Consider the following 20,993-nt stretch of genomic DNA (forward strand, 5'->3'; position numbering starts at 1 on the left):
AATATTTTTAACCGTCATTCGCCGATCTATATTAAGTGCCTTCTTAGCTATCATAACAGTTTCATCGATCGCATTCGTATGCCATATGTAAACACGTGCTCTGTTCACATATACTTCTGTTAGCGTTTTCCGAATCAGACATCGCATTTTATCAAAGTCTGCTGTTTTTCTTGTTGGTCGTTGCATAATTCGCTTAGTATGCTTTTCCATGAGCCTGTTTTAAGTCCGAAATACTTTCAGGAAATAACGTTTTGATAAACGTGTGGTAATTTCAATGACTCCATACCATTAATCGGGGTTATCGGAGGACGCTGGTATCCTTCTGAATGATAGACTCAGTGATAACGGCGCCCCGGCGTTATAAGAGTCCTCAAATCATAGTTTGAGGACCTGAACTACGGTCGTTGGTGCTTATGACGTGTTAGTAAATATTACGCCACATTGTAAGTCCAAAAACCTCATCTTTAGCTCATGGAGTAATGGCAGGTTTGAAAATCCTCTCATGAGATTTCAGAGATTGCGGCTATTAATTTTCATACAACCAAAAAAACCCTAAAAATTGGAACCACTAGAGGACGTTTGTTAATCTGGTCATCTAAAAATATGATAAAGGACACAAAGAAAGAGGGATAAACTTCTTTGGAGGAATCATATGAAGAATCGGAGAGGTTTTAAAGTGATCATGAACCCAAGTGATATGTAATAAGTCCGAAACAGAAAAGGACCCAGCGGGTAAGCATCCATGTCCTAAATAAATTGCAGCAGTTAAGCATCTATATGAGGAAACCGTACACGCTTGACAGACGTGCAAGGGGTAAATGAGATGTAAGGAAGATGCTGCGCCTATTAGTGAGGCCACGTTGAGGAGTAGACATACGCCGCAGCTATCCAAGATACTAGTGAGCGAGGTCCCACTGAGGAGCTCTCGGAAACTGCATCTTATATGCCTAGAAACTGCAATAGACATGGTTCATAAACATAGAATCATCATGTAGGTTAGGTCAAAAAGAGCTTGACAGACCCCTAAGTTAACTACAAAACAGCAGGCTTCCAGTATTCGAAGGCATTTTCAATATCGGCAGAGGATGCAGTCACTTCTATTCAGATGAAGTATCTCTGTCTGTCCTGGATATTAGTGTGCCCTGTGAACACGAAGTCAACTTGGTAGAAAACGTCATGATTTATACTCTTATTTCAGAATAAGTGGCCTGGTACGATGTCTCGATTTCTTCCAGAAGGAGGTTGTAAAGTTCATTCCGTCTACTTGACTACACGGATGCATATTCTTAATACCTAAAGAAACACCGCTATCTACATAGGCGATATTTCTGCTCTCATCGCTCCGCTGCGCAGTTCCCCACTCTTGATAGTATGCAGTTGATCCACTGAAATAAAATTTGTTTTGGTAGGCGATCGATTTATGGTAAGCGTAGGATCCGAATTGATGTTACCGTGTAGCTGTCTACGGCGGTTGATACTGCAGCTTGATCCGTGTTGGCTCCCGAATGAAGCGAATTCTCATGAATATCAATATTCCATCATCATCGTTACGATTCTATTGAGGGGTCGGCATAAAGCCACCATCGAATTGATTCTGCAGAAGTTTATTTTGTTGTTTTAGCGGCATAAGGTGTCAAGAGTCGTGACTGAGGCGAAGCCTTCCAGAATACGGGAGTCCATGAACCCTTCCCTAAGCAGCTTCATGATGGTTGTGTGTATTTTTTCTATAATATTCATACAGTAAATTATATGACGAGTGAAAAGTATTACTTATTATTTCATATATTTAACGATAGGGAACTGGGAAATCTCCTTTAGGACTGCGTTTTTAATTTGATATTATCCATCAGTTGAATAATGAATCCAATGTTTTTGCAATAAAACATCATTTTAAGAAGGGTTCTTTAAACCAGATGTCTATCTTTTAAAACACGTACGGGTGATATGACAACTGTTGCATTGCACATTACAGAACTCGGTGCAATAGGTTGTGCTATTGTATACATGGTTTTCGCAATGTTTGGTTTACATAAACATACTGTAAAATTCATTGAAACTACAGGGTCGAGCTCCTCAGCAATTGAACATTTAAAAACACAAAAGTTGAAAGTCAAATGATATTAAACAATTTATAAAACGCTATAACGCTAAAAACACACACACTAAATCAAACTTAACACATCTTTATCAAGTAATGTTAGTGTTATTGCCTTTCGGTATACAGTGAGATTAGTCTACAGAATGTTGTGTAATATTACCTGAGGTTCTTTATAACCACCCTCATATGAATTTGTAGCTAAGAACTCTAATGTTGCGTCGAGGTTGTTAAGAAAAACGTCGTTGCCGAAGACATTGTGAATTCGACAAAATACTTTCGCTACAAATGCCGTTAACCTGAAAAGCAAATTAGGTCAACAAAATAAGCAACATTTGGAGATTATAATTTTAGTTAATCACCACTGACAATTGTTATTAATTCACGAAAGTTAAATTGGTTATAAAATATAAATGATGGTCGAGATACTTCGTAAATACTTTAATTGATTGCAAACTTCAGAACAATATGCCTAAGTGGGGAAAAGAGTGAACATATACATAAACTTTCAACATCTTAAAAAGACAATTTAAAGACTGTCATGTATTTGTAATAGTAAGATGACCTAAAGCAAAATCCTAGTGATAAAGAATGGACGGAGTGAGAATTGCAAACTAGCCCAGGTTAATTATTTAGAATTTACTTCAGGTAATTTAAGTGACTTAGAATACAGCCTCATTGGTTGGCACAATGCGACATTTGACGCACTGAGTGTGCATCGTATACGTGGCCGTAGACGGACTTTCAACACTCGCGAAAGTTGAAATTCGTAAGTTTTAAGCCTAAAACTCAATGTGCGTATCTGCAATATCATTGGATGTAAATGTAAGTAGTAAGAAGTATCCTAAAAGATATATACACTGTCAATTTACTAAAACGATAAATGTGCATATATCTGTGGCGTTTCAATGTCTTTCAGGAATTTACAAAGTAAATTAGCATAATAGAAGCAGATTTTGATGAAAGCGTTATTAAAACCTCAAATGGACAATAAAAGCGGCAACATTTGGTCGTTGGAAACAAGACGCAAATATAGTTTAATTAAAAATGGAACGTGTAAACGCTTGTTATTCCGAATCAGAAATTTCAATCAGATCAAATACAACCTCCCGGATAAGAAAGCAGTTTTGATAAACTTTATCTTTATGTTTATATGTCAAGATTTAAAATCCCTCGTTGCATTAAACGCATCATAGCAGATTCTAATTAGTTAGAAAAATTAAATACTTGTGTCGAAAAAAATACTCTTATTGATATGTTCACCTTAACCTTTAATCTGATAAATAAAATCGATAGGGGATAACACTGGGCTCTAAATGGCATAGCCAACCTCTCTACCAAGTTCGACGGTTCTTTTGTTATTAATCGGATTTTTTTTTTGTGATAATAACATTTGATCTGCTGACCCCAAACTTAATAGCGTTCAATTGCATGGCATGTTCAACCCTCCTACTAAGTTCGAGAACCTTTCCCCAAGCTTATTCCAGTTTTATATGCTTCATTTATACACTTAAACATCAAGGATCATCAGCTGGTCATTACTGTCCGTCCGTCTAAGTTAAAGGGCCATATGCCCAATCATTCTGTTTTTATCAATTTGAAAACGGTTTGGTCTACCGACCAACCCACGTACGGGCAAAGCATTATACCTACGCTTCTTCGGGGCTGGAAATCAATTATAAACTTTATTTTTCACTTTCACCATCCACTTACTAGTTACCTTGAAAGTTTGGTACTAAAGTTAAGTTTTTTAAAGCTATTTTCATAAATTTGATATTTCTTTTTCAGACGTCTAGGATGAAAACAAAAAATGTACTTACTTTATTTGTGTTGCTCTAAAATTATATATAGAGTACGAATAATCGGATTTTTGGTGTCTCATCTGATTCATCACACCTGCCAATAAACATTCATTTCATCTTAATTGAACAAGTTGATGGAAAGAGGAATGTATGTGTAACATGAAATCTTTATTTACATTACTTCTGTTGTAATTGGAATTAGAATTGTTTTAAATGGAACAGAAAATGTCAGAAGAATACTTATTTAACTGATTCTCGTCAGTTTTAGATAAACAAAAGATAGAAATACAATTTTAACAGAACAAATGAGCACTGCTTTAACAATATTGGTGTATATCTAAGGTCTACCGCTGTTGTTATAATAACGACAAAGTCACACTTCTCTTATATCTGCTTAATGTTTTTTGCAATAGCACCTATAAATCACAGACTCCGGATGAAGTAGACCAAATAATACGTAAACATTTTCACATGAACGGTAAGGGTTTCAGTATACCACGTATAGAAATGTCATGGTCTGAAGACATAAACACCGATGCATGACTTTTAAAATATTCTAGTATCATCTGATAATATATCGTTTGAATTTGCAGTGGTAATGTACTGAGTAAAACTATTTAACTCAAATAATGTACGGAAGGCTTTCTATATACTGTTGATAGTTGTGGTATTGACATGTCCTCTATGAATATTCTAATCACAGATCACTGATATTAAACTTTCTTAGTCATAGATTATATAAACAATTTTTTTTACAAAAAGTAAATGTACAATGTTTTGTGTTTCTTCTGATTTTTTCCCTTTTAACGGTGCCTTTTGAATAGTTTGTATCTTAATAAAGTGATTAGCAAAACCGTATTGTGGCACACTCATCAAAGTAACGATATGGAATTATTAGTCCTACAAGTGATATTCCTTTTTCTATTTCAACTAGGTTTGAGAAACATTATATAACGTCTGAAAAAGGAGTACGTCTTCACTTTTCTAGCGATGTCTTAACTTAACGATGTAAATTCTCGCCGTCATTTGCATTTATTCCATGATGCATGATGAATATATACTACATGAAAACACTATTAGAATAAAGTGGATTTAAAATTATGCCGAATGCAAATAATTTCTCTACTATCTTGTCACAAACTTTCTATGTCACTGTGACGCTATTTGTTTGTTTGTTTTGTTTTGTTTTTTAGAAAAGCTGTATAGTTTGTTTAAGCGATGAAACCTGTTATCTCTACTAGCATACCGTGTTGTATCGAATGTATTGAGAATTTTCATGGTAAAAACAACAATAAATGGTATAAATGAAATTCCTTATTGAAAGAATAAACCCTTTTTGGCACGGTTGGGTTATTTAATCAATACGTAAACACATTGATCTATGTGTGCAGAGGCACTTTCATATAGACTTAACTTTAATTTGTTTTGGTTGAAATCAATCACAAGATATATGTTACCACGGCACAGTTGGCACATCGGTACATTTTGATATGAAAAAATAGCGTGTTTAAAGGTACCTCCTCATGATACAATCATGTGCCACACATTTCGAAGAAAAACAAATATATATAAGTGACATATACTCCTAAAGTGGGTTTTGACCTTTAATCTGATAACCGGAGTGTATTGTACACTCCGATGTATTCTGATTTACATCCTTGAAAAAGCAGTTATGCATATAACACAGTATGATTAAAAGAGTGGGCAAACCTGTCGATAAGGCGTTAAGCCCTATGAAAACATCTTTTTAATATTTTTTTCTCCATTTAAGGCATGAAATACTTGATCTAAACAGAAATCATATAGAAGCCGACTCGTTAGATAAAGATTATCTTTATAGACCTCTATTTCCCAATTTTGATTATGTTTTAATGTTTCACCATGCACTCATGAGTACGACTATGACATAATCAGTATACTACTATCAACAGTTCAATATTTTCTAGTATACGGTTATACCCAATACACAAAATTACTATACCCAGTCCATATAATGTGAAAATATGAAAGCTGTATATTACACATAACAAATAGAACTATAACGCAGTTTTGAAAACAATGTTAAATTCGTTCAGTAAGAAATTCATGTCATTGTGCAGTTCAATTCAAAGTCATTTAAAGATATATTGAGCTATATCGTATGTTGGAAAAAAAACATCTGACAAAAAAGGCAATGGTTATTATCATTCAATCTTTATAATTAGCAGAACTATCATGTTAAATGATGTATCTGTCATCAGATAATGTTTAGAAATTTATTATATTTATACGCGTGATTGATCACCTATTTTATGGAAAGCAAGAGATTTCTATGTAATAGTTTTATAAATGTACTCCTCCGAAGAAATATATTGTGTCGGAAGACAAAGTTGTTTTACTCCGATGAATGTAAGATTCTATGGAAGTCAACGATTGTATTCTACTGATGAAGTATCTATTATGTACTCCTCTGATGTATTACTTTTAGTCGGACGACAATGATTGTCAATCTTAGATAAATGCCAGATTCAACGGACTGTCCACGAGATAAACATGCATCATCCAAAATATGATTCCGAGATCATTCGCTAGGCAGTCGTTATCCGACATTATACATAAGACAAAAGTCGTAAGGAATCCAAATGGTGGAAAATATAAAATAAATGTTTCTTAACCCTACTTTTGTATCACTTTTTGCTACTTTATAATGGGACATTAGCGACTTTCTAACAATGTATTTATAGCTAAACACATATTTGCACAGGAAGATCAGATTTTAATAGTAAGATGACCATTGCCTTCAGATAAGACCTCTAGACGACTTACATCCACTTAAAATGGCCTGAGATATATACTTCCATAGTGCATGCACTGATGTTCAACACAAATTATAAGAAGTCGTTTACTCCTAAAACAATAATTTAGAGAAACATCAATTTTATACTTTATAATACGTCAACATGAATTGTTAAGATGTCAGACATTGTCTGATTGCTCAGTCACTATTTTTCATGATCGTCAAATACACCGTTATCACATTAAGCCCCTTGAAATGAATAAGATCACCCTGATCCTTTGCTGTTGCTTCATACAACAGAACACTCAATGTTATGTTTCTTGCATGTGTACCTCAGGCTGCTGCAATCTATCTTTCTGCTGCATCTAATGACCTGCAGGAGTTCCTATGGAGCTGATGGTAAGTCACTCTGGACAAGAAAAAGTATCCCATCACTCTCTTTCCATCCCCAGTCTTGTAGCAGAAGATTATCAACGGTTCCCTTCCACTGCTGCACCTGGCAGTACACACGGAAACTGTGCTATTTTGCTGCTGCTGATGTTGGTTGTAGGCTCTTTGGCTGTACATGAAAAATGCTAGTAGCCACGTACTCACAAAACGGTTTCACCGTAGTAATCCCGAGGCTTCCCAATGAACAAACACACCAACGCATTCTTTCCTGCTGTCACAACATTTGCTGTGGATGCTGACAGTGTGCCAAACACTGTAGCTTGCTCATGGAAGTCATAACTAGTTATGAAGTTCTGGAGGGCGGCTTCTTTACCATTATCATACAGGTGGGATGTCGTGTCACACCCAAGACTCTCATGCATAAGGAGGATGTGAGTGCACACGCTGGGACCCAGCTGCAATTTGAGAACTTTGATGTTCCAGACTCTTGCATTCTTCGTGCTCTTCTTTGGCTCAGGCTGAAGAAGAGTTCATGTGAATCTAGTTCGGTATGGTAGATGAGGAGTATGCACATATCTGTATAATCATCAATGAGCAGAGTGTTTGCTGTGGTTGCAGACTTCATTGCTTACTGCTTTATAAGTAGATCAGTATCACCTTGGGCATAAAATGTTCAACAGGTTTTATGTCATATTAACCAGAGTTTCTGGTAGATTGTGGATATTACTGAACCATTTATCTGGGCATCAGTCAAGCAGATATTTAAAAATCACTTTTTAACATGGGTGGCAACAAGGGAAAATGCAATCACCGATTGCCGTCCTTTTCAATACTTTCCATCACTTGGATTTCTTAGAACTTTTGATATGTTATACAGGACATATTTATGAAAATAAGCCAGTTGAAAGAAATACTGTTGCAATTTGTAAGAGGTCATGTCATAAAATGCTTGTATTATACCTTGTTTCCGTTTTAATATAGCCATCACATGTTTTCTTTATTAAACATATGTAATATCACATTGCTATATTTCTATTGGTCAGAAAATATATCACTCCGCATGTTTGTAAACAAATTTATTGGAAAAATAATTTCTAATTGCTAACCGAAGCAAGTTATACGGTTATTATTCTCTTCTTAATTATGAAGATGTATTTGAATACAGCATTCCATTTTCCAGCCAAATATAAAGAGTAAAGCGTAGTATTACGCTTTGATTTCATGAAATTTGTTTTAGAGATGGTCGTTTATTAGTTTATTGAACCTTGATATAACCTCATAAACATATCACAAATTATGACGTCATCGTGCCGAATATCACGTCACGATTTAAAAGAAAACAAATTTCGTTAAACGATTGTTTTTGTTGGTATTCTTATTGAAAATCATCTTAGTAAACATTCTACTTATAAACAGATTTGAAATGATCGGATATACATGAAGTTTCAAATTATTAGAGGTACTAAATTTTTGCAATGCATGCAGCGCGGGAAAGTGAATGGCTTTTGGGGTTTTAGGCTCATTACTAGAGCAGGTTATACAGGTATATCTTTTTGCGTTTTTTCTTTGAAAATGCGATAAAACGAATATAACGCCCGCATCGTATAATACACTTTATTCAACTCGTCAAGGAAATATGCAAGTAGGCTCGCTTACTTACATATTTACTGAACTCGTTCAATTAAAGTATGAATTATATGACGACTCATGACAGACCCTATATATTTTGGTGGTGGGAATATCTAAGAAAGACGATCAAATATCTGAAACCACACTACTTAATAAGAGCAGAATGATGCATCCATGATGTACGGATTCTATATCGGTTGCTTTTTCAGAGGAATACATTCGTTGTCGTCTGCCAAAAGTGTCTTAAAATTCAGAGGAAAGCAGAAAAAAATTACATTTATTTCAATGATATTATTGTGCATCCGTTGTGTTCATATTCTTACTCATTTGATAGTAAACACAATTTAAATTTAAGAATCGATTTCGAGTGCGGCATTTTACATCCATAGTGGGATATTAAAGGTATTGATTTTTAACTTTTAACAATATCGCTATGGCCATGAAAGCAATATTCCTTTCTATTTCAAGTGCATCCGGTTTGTGACATGACAGTCTAGCCAAAACAATTGTGTGTTAAAAGAGTTAAATAACTTTAAACTATCGATGTTGTAATAAATTAAAAAAGTGTGAATGGATACTTAAATGTCTACGAATTATTATATGTGAGTAAAACGTCAATTCTTCAGCTAGATTAATTTATTTTCATAATTTGCGTAACATCTCTACCTGCGTTACGCCCAGCTGGCGGCGACCATCAACAATAATACTATACCTGTTTCATTTACAATAATTCAGGAGACCAACAACGTGACTTCGAACAAAGGTCGATGCTAATTAATCAAAGCTTGCTCTTACAGTTGACGACTTAGAGCATACTAATCAGTACAGTCGTCGAAACTGCGTGCGAGTGTTCGGCCTACTTCAGTCTACTGATAAGTAAGCAGATTATACAATTTTTAATGTATTTAAGGAAGAAACCTGTGCTATATCTCCGGCAGATATAGATTGTTCTCATCGACTGGACAAACCTAAGACGGGCGCACCACAATCTTAAGCTAATAAGCACCGTGATGTTGTAGTGAACTTTGTTTCATACCGCGCAAGCTCCAGCTTCATGAGGTCAAAATCCAAGCTTAAGGATTCTTACTGTAAAGGTGTGTTCATAAATGAACATCTTACGCCTCTTCGTAGCGATCTTTTCTACCAGGCTAGGCAACTGGTCAACAAAAGGGCCATTGACAGCGCTTGGACATTTGACAGCACTATCAAAATCGAAACTTCAACAGAGCGAGTTATCCGATCTCGACAAGTGTCAACCTCTAACAAACAATGTCGCGTAATTTTATTTCGACACTCTATAACATACCTTATACAACTACTGATGATATTATAGTAAACCCGAGCATAGCGATGATCAATGAATGATTCGCCTAGGTATGTGGTTATCACGCAGAACACTAGCAATCCAACGCTTTGCTGACTGTTGACATGTATCTACATTTACTTATCGTATATTATATATCTGATATTCGATGAAATGAGATAATTTAACTATTCATTTTTTTGCACTATTATTAATCGTCATACTATTTTACATTGTTTACAATGCCTTTGAGTTGCTATATTACTTAAAGAAGTTGTTGGTTTAAATGATTTTAAGTATTTTCCTAAGTATACTATTCAATTCACCTTGGTTTGGTAGGATTATTCTGAAAAGTTTGATTTGGTCTACAATGTATGTGGATTACTTGATTGTGAAGGATAATTGGATGTACATATTTCAATGACTTTACTTATTCATGTTCACCAATTTATTATTACCAAGTATAAATTAGGATGTTCATTTAAACAATTATGTTGTTAATGTCTTTATTAATATCCATATGGTACTTCTTATTTGTATGAAAAAGTGTAAAGTGCAAAACAAGTTATTGTATCGGATCATATTTTAATTATATTAGGTATTTAGTATGCATATATGATTCAACTTTTATTACATTGGTTTTATCATTTTAAAAAGACAAATGCATGTTCACTCTTTAAATAGGACATAACTAATGTGTGTTATTAAAGTTAAATATTTTTCGGCATTATAAATTGCTCATCTTTATACCTTTTCTTCCATCTCAAACGTATACATGTGAACATATTCGGAAACGTTCAAAACCACAGCCTACATAAATGTTACAATTTACTTATGCTTTACTACAATTCACTTTTATCCGCTCATATTCACACTTTAAAATGCTAAAATGTTATTTGATTTTTCCACACTTTTCTATTTTAAAATCTTTACAGTATGCTGTTCGACTTGTTTGATAAAACTATCACTGTTTGTGTCGCACATAGATGTAGGGTTAGGCGCCTGGTTCGTTAAAGGAATGTATGTATGTTATGTTGTCTGCACTCCATAACACCCGATTCAGTCTCAAGTAACTCGCTCTATCCTCCGTAATGACGTCTTCTATATCCATTTTGTGTTGTCGGTCACTTGTTTACCGCCCAAAAAGCTTTTCTTCTAACTACTTGTTTACTCTCTAGATCCGGAGAGGTTTATCCGAATCAAGGACCAGCTTCCACTTCGGACGACCTAGATACATCATCCCTTTCATCTTCGTACAGCGATTTAAACTTTGCTACGGCCGAAACTTAAACACTTAGAGATCGAACTTCAAAACTTTTTTTCTGAAACTTGGCCTTCCCCGGTCATCTATTCCGTTGTGATAAAGAAGGTTAGGCCGGGTCGCAATTTACAATCATGATGGTATCACAGCTACCAAAAGGATTGAACTGTTCGTCGACGGTATAGAGGCCCTATGGTTAGAAATTTAACTCAACAGGGAACAGCTATTGGTTGGTGGCTTCTATCGCCACCAAACTCTAGCAATAACAATTGGAACCTTATGGAACACAGCTTTGATCATGCATTCAATCAAGCTGCCGACGACATCCCCATTACAGGAGATTTCAATATTAACCAATCAATTCCATAAAACAAACTTTCAAATCTAATTAATTCTTACAATGCACATCAATTAATCAATAAGCCCACTCACTTCATAGAACCCTTAAACAGTTTTATTGATGTATTTATAGTAAAGCATGCACAAAACGTAATCTCCAGCTTCGTATCAGATCCTATCACCCCAGCCTTATTACTATATTACTGTCAATAGTCTGCGTAGTCAATTTTACAAAATTTAAAACAAGCAATTTTAAAGGCCACATATCGTTTTTTAATATCAAACGCTATGATCACACAGTTTTATACCTTTTATTTGTTAAGGCAGACTGTGTGTGATGTTCATAGTTTGAAACAATAACTGCATCTTTCGTTGAAAAGTTCTTGCATCAGGTATTCTGAAATTTAATCCTTTGTCTACAGATAGAGTTCGGGTCCCTCATCATTGAAGAACTTGTTGTTCACCTATTAGTTGATTATTTTTATTATTAGGTTTCCTCGTGTTAATGCATAATTTGATACGATTTACCTTTTACGTTTTTACTTTGTTTTGGATTGATAGGATAAGAGTAAAGTTGTGCACGCAAACTGGTTTAAACACACAGTAAATTAACATTTAACTGACCATTCAAAGGCAGTATCTAATCATCTTTGATAAAAATACCTAGTTGTTTTATATAGTATGTATGCACCGTGTTTTTTTGTGGAGTGTTTGGGCTGTTGTCCCATGTTTCTTGTTTGTGATTTTTGTATTCTATGTCTTTGGCGTTTAACCTGTGCCATAGAACGGGGATTATGTTAAAACCTTTGGCTACTGAGCTTGTTTCTGTAGTTTTTCCTATTGTTATTAACGAAATGGGTAACTATGTCGAATTTGGATCAAACTGGGAAACAACTCGTTACTCAAACAACATCGATCGAACATCATCTAATATATCAGATACAATAACTCAGCAGCTTCACAAACAATACCAAATAAATACTTAACAATAAGACCTAATTACAACCCTTGGATAAACAATATAATTCGGAAACAAATGAAAATGAGGAAAAATTTAACAAATTAGTTAAACGGATAACACTGAGACAGCCTAGTCAAATGGTAGAAGGTCCAGAAATAAAGTCATATACTCAATTCGAAAGGCAAACATTTGAACTAGCAAACAACTCTCAAATAAATAAACAAATACAACTCTACAACAGTTATATAAAATGATTGCACTGCGTCAACAGATAAAGAGAGATCTGAAATTCTTAACAACTATTTTTGTAAGAAATCAACACTTCCAGATGAAAAAAAAATCAAACCCTTCTTCACTTACGAGATGCTACCTCAGTCTTATAAGACATCATCATATGTCCTCAAGATGTCTTAGACGATCATCTCTATCGACCTTTCTTGTGGCTTGTGGACCCGATCTGGTCAGTCCTAGACTTATACGAGAAGGTGCGCCTGTCCTTACTACGCCTTTTACATTTTTATCCATTTACTTTGACATTTACATTTTACATTTGTGTGCCTATTTATCAAAATCTTTTCTACGGAAACATTATGGATTATCTTTCATTTGAGCAAAACAAAGTAATTTTTCACTTGTGCAGTCGTACATAATTGCATAAAGACGGTTTAGTTAGGATTGAGCAGCGACAAACGATGACCAACCCTTACTGTCGTATCGGGCTAAACACGCTATCCCCTCATTCGGGTACGACTTACATTTTCATTTTTTGTTCATTTTTAGATAATATTTAGAAGAAAGAAATGAAGAATTATAATACTTATTATCAACGAAGCATTTGCCATGTCTCATTTGTTTTTATGCACTTTATCTAATTAGAGCAGAATTAAAATAAGGTATATCTTGGTTTATTATCCTCGAGCTCATTGTGATGAATTTCATCTTTATACATATAAGGTATTATGTGTGTATGCTATTTGTTTAATTGCTTAATAGATAAAGTGTAAACTAAAGTTTATTACATTGAAAGATTGAATGATTTGAAATAACTTATTAATGGGAAAAAGGTTTAATGCTCCTCTTAATATCAGATCATTTTCAACGGCCTCCTAGTCAATAAATGTATACAGTTTTTACAAGAACAAGCTTTGGTGTTTTCATTATATTCAATGCTTTTCTAGTTATCTTATATTTGCTTCGTACCTGTTTTTATGTAGTCTATTCCTTTATTCCGTAGTTCTTTTGTTTCTTGAAATGTCGCTTGGAGATATTGTTTACCATAAACAATAAGGGCGAGCTTTGCCATATTTTGTTCCCCGCTTCCACTTGGTAGTATAAACGTTTTTCCAACCCCATGAATAACTGTAGATACTACACTGTCCATAATATTACCTGGAATACATAATATAAGTATAAAGTTAGCATTAACTGATTTACTTTTGCCTAACTGCTTGCTTCAAACTGATATAAAACCTGACCGGCTTACTTAGTAGCAACCAATGTTATACATAAGTGACCTGTTGACCTACATAACCTTTTGATGAAATAAACCACTAATCAATATCAGCATAATGATTATATAAACATTGAATTATCCCAGCAAACTAGTTTTCATTGGCCGTGCTAAGGCCTTTATCCAAACATCTACTAGTAACTGTTATTTAATAATTTTGTCATGTTTATGTTGCGGCATTGTATTTATTTCGTTAAGTGATTGCCTTGACTATTTTGCTTTTGAACAGGTCCTTGGTTTAAGTCTGCTGGGCTTTTTTTCTGAAGTGTCCATTATTTGATTGAAATATATGAAAATGGGCTTTTTTAAAGATGTCTTTCAACAATAAGTTGCAGAAACTCCCATTGTTTTTTTTAAATATTCCTTCATCCAAGATTTATTTTGTTTCTTGAACTACTAATGATTAAAAAATAATTGTCAGTGTAAAACGACGTTTAATTGTTAAACTGGATATATTCAGGATGTCCATTTGCGAAAATCTCCCCATTGGAGGGAAACTGTCCATTTGTTTGACCTACATTATAGACAATAGCAACAGCTATCGTAAAACAGCGCGCTCGACTACGCCGCTTTGACTTACTAGTGAATACAATATTGATGTATGTGCCTGTCAAATGCAAGAAAAATCAAGTTAAAAAGTAAGCAGTGACCATAGCAAGTTTCCTCGCAATATGTCGACCCTCACTTAAGTTATTCAATACCAACCATTTTTCTATTAATAATTACTTTTGGTCAATGGATGTCAAACTTAGCCAAAATTATTCGATACATAAGGTGACTTTGAGGCTGCCCTCCCACCAGCCTGCCCAAACAATGACACAACTCATTCTTATAACTTGTTTTCCCTTGGTGAAAATCTGGTTAAGAATATAAAAATATGCTTGTCAAAAGAAATCAAAAGATAAAAAAAGTAAATCAAAGGCCATAATTGGTATTTAGGATTTAAATGGAGTTATGTTACCTGATTGTAAGATGGTAGTCATTAATTGTGCGAAGTATAAAGTCAATCGAATGAAGGGTATACATTTTTTTATTAAAATCCAAACTTGCCCTAAAACTTTAACCTAAGTTCCTAAGTCAATCAGAGGCAATAACGTGTATTAAGGATAATATGGAGTAGTGTAACCTCATTGTGTGATGGTTCTGAACAACTGTGTGAAGTATCAAGTCAATTGAATGAAGATATTAACAAATATCCCAACCTGCCCTAAAACTTTAACCTAAATTCCAAAGTCAATCATGGGACATAATTTTTAAAAATGATAATATGGAGTTATCTTACCTCATTTTGTGATGACCCTGAACAACTATGTGAAGTATTAAGTCAATTGAATGAGGGGTATAGGACTTATATGAGAAAATCCTAACTTGCCCTAAAACTTAAACCTGCCCTTAAACTTTAACCTAAGTTCCGAAGTCAATAAGGGGCCATAACCTGTATTAAAGATACTATGGGGTTATGTTACATGATTGTGTGATGGTCCTGAAAAACTGTGTGAAGTATCAAGTAAATTGAATGAAAGGTATAGAAGTTATTTATAAATAACCAAACCTGCCCTAAAACTTTCACCATAAAAAGTTCCATAGTCAATCAGTAGGAGGCTATAATTTGTATAAAGGATAATATGGAGTTATCTAACCTCATTATTTGATTGCCCTGAACAACTGTTTGAAGTATTTAGGGAATTGAATGAAGGGTATTTGACTTATAAGTTAAAATCACAACTTTTCCTAAAACTTTAACCGTACGCCGACGCCGATGCCGACGCCGACACCGATGCCGACGCCGACGCTGGGGCGAGTAGTAAAGCCCTCCTGTTTCTTCGAATGGTCGAGCTAAAAATGATATTCCACTACCAGTACATTCGTTTATCCTTTTAGTACTGGTGGTTTAGTAACGAAAGTAAAACAAAGCTAAATGAATACCAAACCACCTACTTTGGAAGTACAACGTTGCTGAACCTGTTCCGTGTATTGAATCCGAATCCATGGTTAAATTAACTTTATATGTCCGCTTTGGTAAACCATTTCCAAGATCACTATCTGCGTAATGAAATACAAAGAAATATATAAAATTAAGTAAATTTAAGAATTAGATAAATTAAATATATTTTATTTTCATGTAAGTTCGGCATGAAAGATCAAATAAGATGGTAAAAATAAATACGAAGTTTGATCAAATGAAACGTGTTCGAAGGGACCTTTGCTATATCTTTTTAATAACTTAAATTGTACATTTAGGCAGCATGTCACACACACCAAGCTCTTAATAATTTTCCAAGCACAAATATTCAAGAATTGATTTGACTTTGTTGTTCGTTAGAAATATCATAACTTTAATTAACTGCCCGATGTCAGAGAAACTCCTATTTTCATTCTTCTGATGGCTAGCTTTGTTGATCCCTCCACCTAAGGCTCCCACGTTTACAGTGTTTTGTAAACATTTACACGGGACTTAAAAAACGAAACGATGACATTCATTAAACTTCATAGTAATTAAATTGTGTCAGTACCGAAACAAATACAGTAAATATCTACATGTTTTATTGATTCATTGAACAGGTTTACGGATGAATGAACGTCCGCTAGTATTCAAGTCTGCATGCACTGATAGTCAGTATCCATAAGAAACTTTCTTTTTGTCATAAATCTTGACGCAAATTAGTAAAAAAAAAGAATATTGTTCCGATAGTTCATGCATATTTACGCCGTTTACACAAATGATGTGACGTCATTATTATTTTAGTTTTTATCAGGAGGCCATCTCAAGGGGTTTAAATACAATAGTAGACATATTAATATAGAAAATTTCATTTATTGTTAAATTTTTGGACCAATACAAATTAACGTAAATCCACACGTTATAATATGAAATTTTAGTGACTATTTATATGATACTTATAGACCTGTCGGTAAAGATATTTTGCTTCATTGTCTCTGCACTTTCCCCCGAATTAGTCAATGCCGGTTCACAGAAGTTGCACTGAACCTTTGTTTAGCCATCTTTTTCAATTTTAGTGAAATGTTGCCACATTTCAGACGTTTGCCTGATGTTAATGGCCGATAAACGACACGAGGCTGTTAACGCGCGTAAACGTAAGCTTCACCAGGGGTGGTATTTAATATTGGCCTTATCTGAATCTAAGAACGATGATAATCGGGTTGCTCGATATAAAAAACAAGCCTATACAGTGAATGGAGTAAGTGATGTATGACCATAAGATTAACGACTTAATTTGAGTAATGAATACCATCCCGGGCGCTCAGTGATATGTGCAGGTTTTAAAATGTTACATCGAGGTATTTTTTGCAGAAATGGATATGACATCATAAGCAAGTTTAATACATACCACCGACGATGACCTCTTCGGAGTTTGAGCAATCCTTCATGTCGTCATTAGGATCAAGGCACACATGTATTTGCTTCATGTGTAGAATTCCTTCGTTCTGGCAATAAATAAACAACTGTTTAAAAAGTACGATGGTCGATATATCAATTTCATTAAACTAGTTTCAACTGATACATTAAGAGTTTTAATAAATGTTTGAGATAAATACCCTCATGCGATATTATTTTGAATACATAATCAATAATGTATAGAGGATGTTTGTCGATTTCAGCGCAAGACCGTATTTTATTTCATTATTTCACGAGTGTCAAAGAAAAACATATATCCACGATATGCAAAGCCTAGACAAAATTTAAAACAAAATGAAACACTATTAATTAATTAATCTAATTCCAGAATTTTCTCGTTTGTTACCTTCTTTTCTGATCAAAATATGTATTTGCTTACTGCGACACACAGCATGTTGACTATTCGCAATCATGTTAACCATATCATTAAAAATGCCAAACAAACAAATTATGAAAAACTTGCTTCGAAACTTCGGGAAACTACCTTCTCCTCATCTGAGTTATGGAAAACTATTAAACATTTTACTAGTGCTACGTCGGCTTTCATCCACGACGGCACCGTACACAAATCTAACAGTGACAAGGCTAATCTTCTGATTAACTTTTTCCAATCTCAGAGCCCTCTTACTGTACCTAACAGACCTACTGTCTCTGATGTCCCATTCCTCCAAGATTTTGATATTTCCCATCAAGATGTTATAGACTCAGTTAAGGTACTAGAAACTTGCAAGACAACAGGACCAGAATAAACAGCTTTATACTAAGGGAGATTGCCACCGAAATTTCACAACCCCTTCGAGATCTTTTTAATTACACTCTTCTTTCGGTAAAGTACCTAACCAGTGGAAACTGGCTCATGTCTCTGCATTTTTTAAGAAATCAGATCCCCAAGTTGTTGGTAATTATCGTCCAATATCCCTCTTGAGTGTTATTAGTAAGGTTATAGAAAATAATGTGACACCTCAAAAGCCTTTTATCGCGTATGGCATGAAGGTCTACTTTTCAAGCTTAGTGAAAGTGGTATTTCCGGTTCCATATTATAATGGCCTACTGATTATCTCAGTGAAAGAAAACAGAGGGTTGCCTTGTCTGGTACTATGTCAAAAACGGTTTCAATATCTGCCGGAGTTCCACAGGGTTCAATTCTAATCTAATCTTTATTGTCTTTATAAACGATATCGTCCGCGAAATAAAAGCACCCAAACGTCTTTTTGCAGTTGAAACTACCATGTTTATTATTGTCGATGATCCTTTGTCTGCCGAGCAGCAACTAAATGATTATATGAACAAAATCCATATGTGGGCAGAAAGATGGCTTGTATCATTTAATCCCATTTAATCTCTCGAAAAACAAACCAACAGGTATATCTACCTTTTTTAATAATGTTCAAATAGCGGAAGTTACTATTCATAAACATCTCGGCGTCACACTCGCCAGTAACTGCTCATGACATGAGCATATTAACTCCGTCAAAACCAAGGAATAGCAACGTATTTACCTCATGCGATATTTAAATACGTCCTTGATCGCAAACCGCTAGAAGTCTTATTTAAAATATTTATTCGGTCACTATTGGAATACGCAGATGTAGTTTGGGACAATCTAACGCAAGCTGATGCAGAGGACCTAGAGAAAGTTCAGCATGAGAGAGCGCAAAAAAATTCCGAAGCAACGCGACTTGTCTCCTTTTCAATTCTTTATATAGAAACAGGACTTGAATTTCTGGAGATAAGGAGATAAGGCGATAACATAAACGCACTCATTTTTACAAGATGTTTCCTTTTCTAACTCCAGCCAATCTTACTACACTTATTCCATCCCGAGTAGGTGATACAAGCTCTTACAATATTCGGAATTCTGTCAACCATCGTAATATTCCTTGTACAACTCAGCTGTTAATTTTTTTTTCTTCCAACCACAATATCCTTATGGAATGTAATTCCGGAAACTGTTCGTTCTCCGACATCCATGCCCTCCTTTAAAATCAATCCTAACAAGAATAAACAATCAGTTCCAAATTTCTACTATGAGGGCGATTGCAAATGGAGCGTCACACATGCAAGGCTGCGGATGCATTGTAGTAATCTAAATGAACATTTGTTCTCTAAAAACATTATCAATAGCCCAAATTGTCAATGTGGTGAAATTGAGGACACCTACCATTTGATTTGCACCTGTCCCCTTTATCGTGCACAAAGGCATCATCTATTCCACCAACTGTCTACTATTATGCATATGTCACTTCAAGTACTAAAAAAACTGGTTAAAAAATTGCCACGGACTTGACGCAACGATATTCAATCACGTTTAGCACTACATCCGCCAAACTAAACGCTTTTGATCTTCTTAAGATAATAAGAACAAACCAGATCCTACATTTGACCTGACCTGTACATGCCCTGCCCCGTCTTCCTGATTCTTGACGTTTGCCATCCACCTTTCACCTTATCCATCAAATTATAACGGTAACGAAAATATAAAAATCATAACAACATTTACACCGTAGCAAGCAACTTGAAAGTGTGACAGAAGCAAGGCATTGTATAAGCTAAGAAGCTTTCTTCTCAATTATATCGTGATTTATTTTGTTTTGTCCATATATCACTTGCTTACTTTGCCTGTATTTTTATGTAAGACAACCTTTTATTTTTGAGTATGCTCTAACCTTGTGTATTCTGTAAAATATACCTTTTGCAATAAATATTGTTTAAACCTACTTGTTGAATTTTGTTGGGTATTAAATGTACTAAATTCGGTTCAAATGAAGTGATATAGCAAAGACATTTAACGTTTATAAACGTATAGCTTACGCATTCCAATATGATTTTTGATTATTTGATAAAGAGTCTAGGAAAATGATTTAAGCTGATATTAATAAAATGCCGCCCGGTACACTCATACCCTTGAACTACTGATCTAAATCGGTCACAGGGGAATATGACAAAAATAATCTTTTTTTTTTTAATTCAATGAACCTTTGAAATTGGTCGTAGAGCGTCTTTCTTTTGAAACTAAAAGTTAAAAATAAGTTTCATACGCAGTTTCTCTCTAAAACTTGTTGTTTGTTCGTGTTTAAGTGCAAACATTTCATAAACATTCATTATTTTCATCTTTAGATGCATTCTTGATCCAAATTATAACAGTAAATGCACGATTGTTTAGTTGACAGAACGTAAATACAATGAACAATCTACATTAGTCGTCATTTACTGAGAAAGGAAGTGAAATATAAATGAGGATGAGTTTATACCATTCTGTTTCAGCTCAATTGTGTAGAAATATTACAGCTAATTTGAAACACTTTCGAAGCATTTTTCATCAACAATTATAGGTCAAACTCATCAGTACTGAATGTCTATTTAAAATGCCACAAGAGTGTTCCCCGACCCGGGAGGCGGACTCTTTACCTCTGCGTCATACCAAACTTGACTCGAGAGTAATTCTTTAAGCTATCCGCTTTCGTCACAATCAATTGAAAATAAATTATCATAAACTAAGAGACACATTA

The 20,993-nt window shown here is 34.6% G+C and overlaps 1 protein-coding gene across 4 annotated transcripts in view; it reads right to left on the reverse strand.

The window, feature by feature from the left end:
* The window catches only part of LOC128240740 (ophiophagus venom factor-like), an 89,642-nt gene that overhangs the window by 25,244 nt on the left and 43,405 nt on the right, over positions 1–20,993 (reverse strand). For all 4 annotated transcript variants that reach the window (XR_008262282.1, XM_052957553.1, XM_052957555.1 and 1 more), the window contains 5 exons: positions 17,417–17,513; positions 16,005–16,109; positions 13,757–13,945; positions 3,916–3,991; positions 2,259–2,394 (listed from right to left, as the gene is read on the reverse strand). Coding sequence is in view for 3 of the 4 variants with exons in the window: in XM_052957553.1 (XP_052813513.1) it covers positions 2,259–2,394; positions 3,916–3,991; positions 13,757–13,945; positions 16,005–16,109; positions 17,417–17,513 (603 nt within the window). In the remaining variant the exon portion in view is untranslated. The remainder of the gene's footprint in view (positions 1–2,258; positions 2,395–3,915; positions 3,992–13,756; positions 13,946–16,004; positions 16,110–17,416; positions 17,514–20,993) is intronic.

This window comes from Mya arenaria, chromosome 7, assembly GCF_026914265.1.
Source record: "Mya arenaria isolate MELC-2E11 chromosome 7, ASM2691426v1".
In the NCBI taxonomy this organism is placed as follows: domain Eukaryota; kingdom Metazoa; phylum Mollusca; class Bivalvia; order Myida; family Myidae; genus Mya; species Mya arenaria.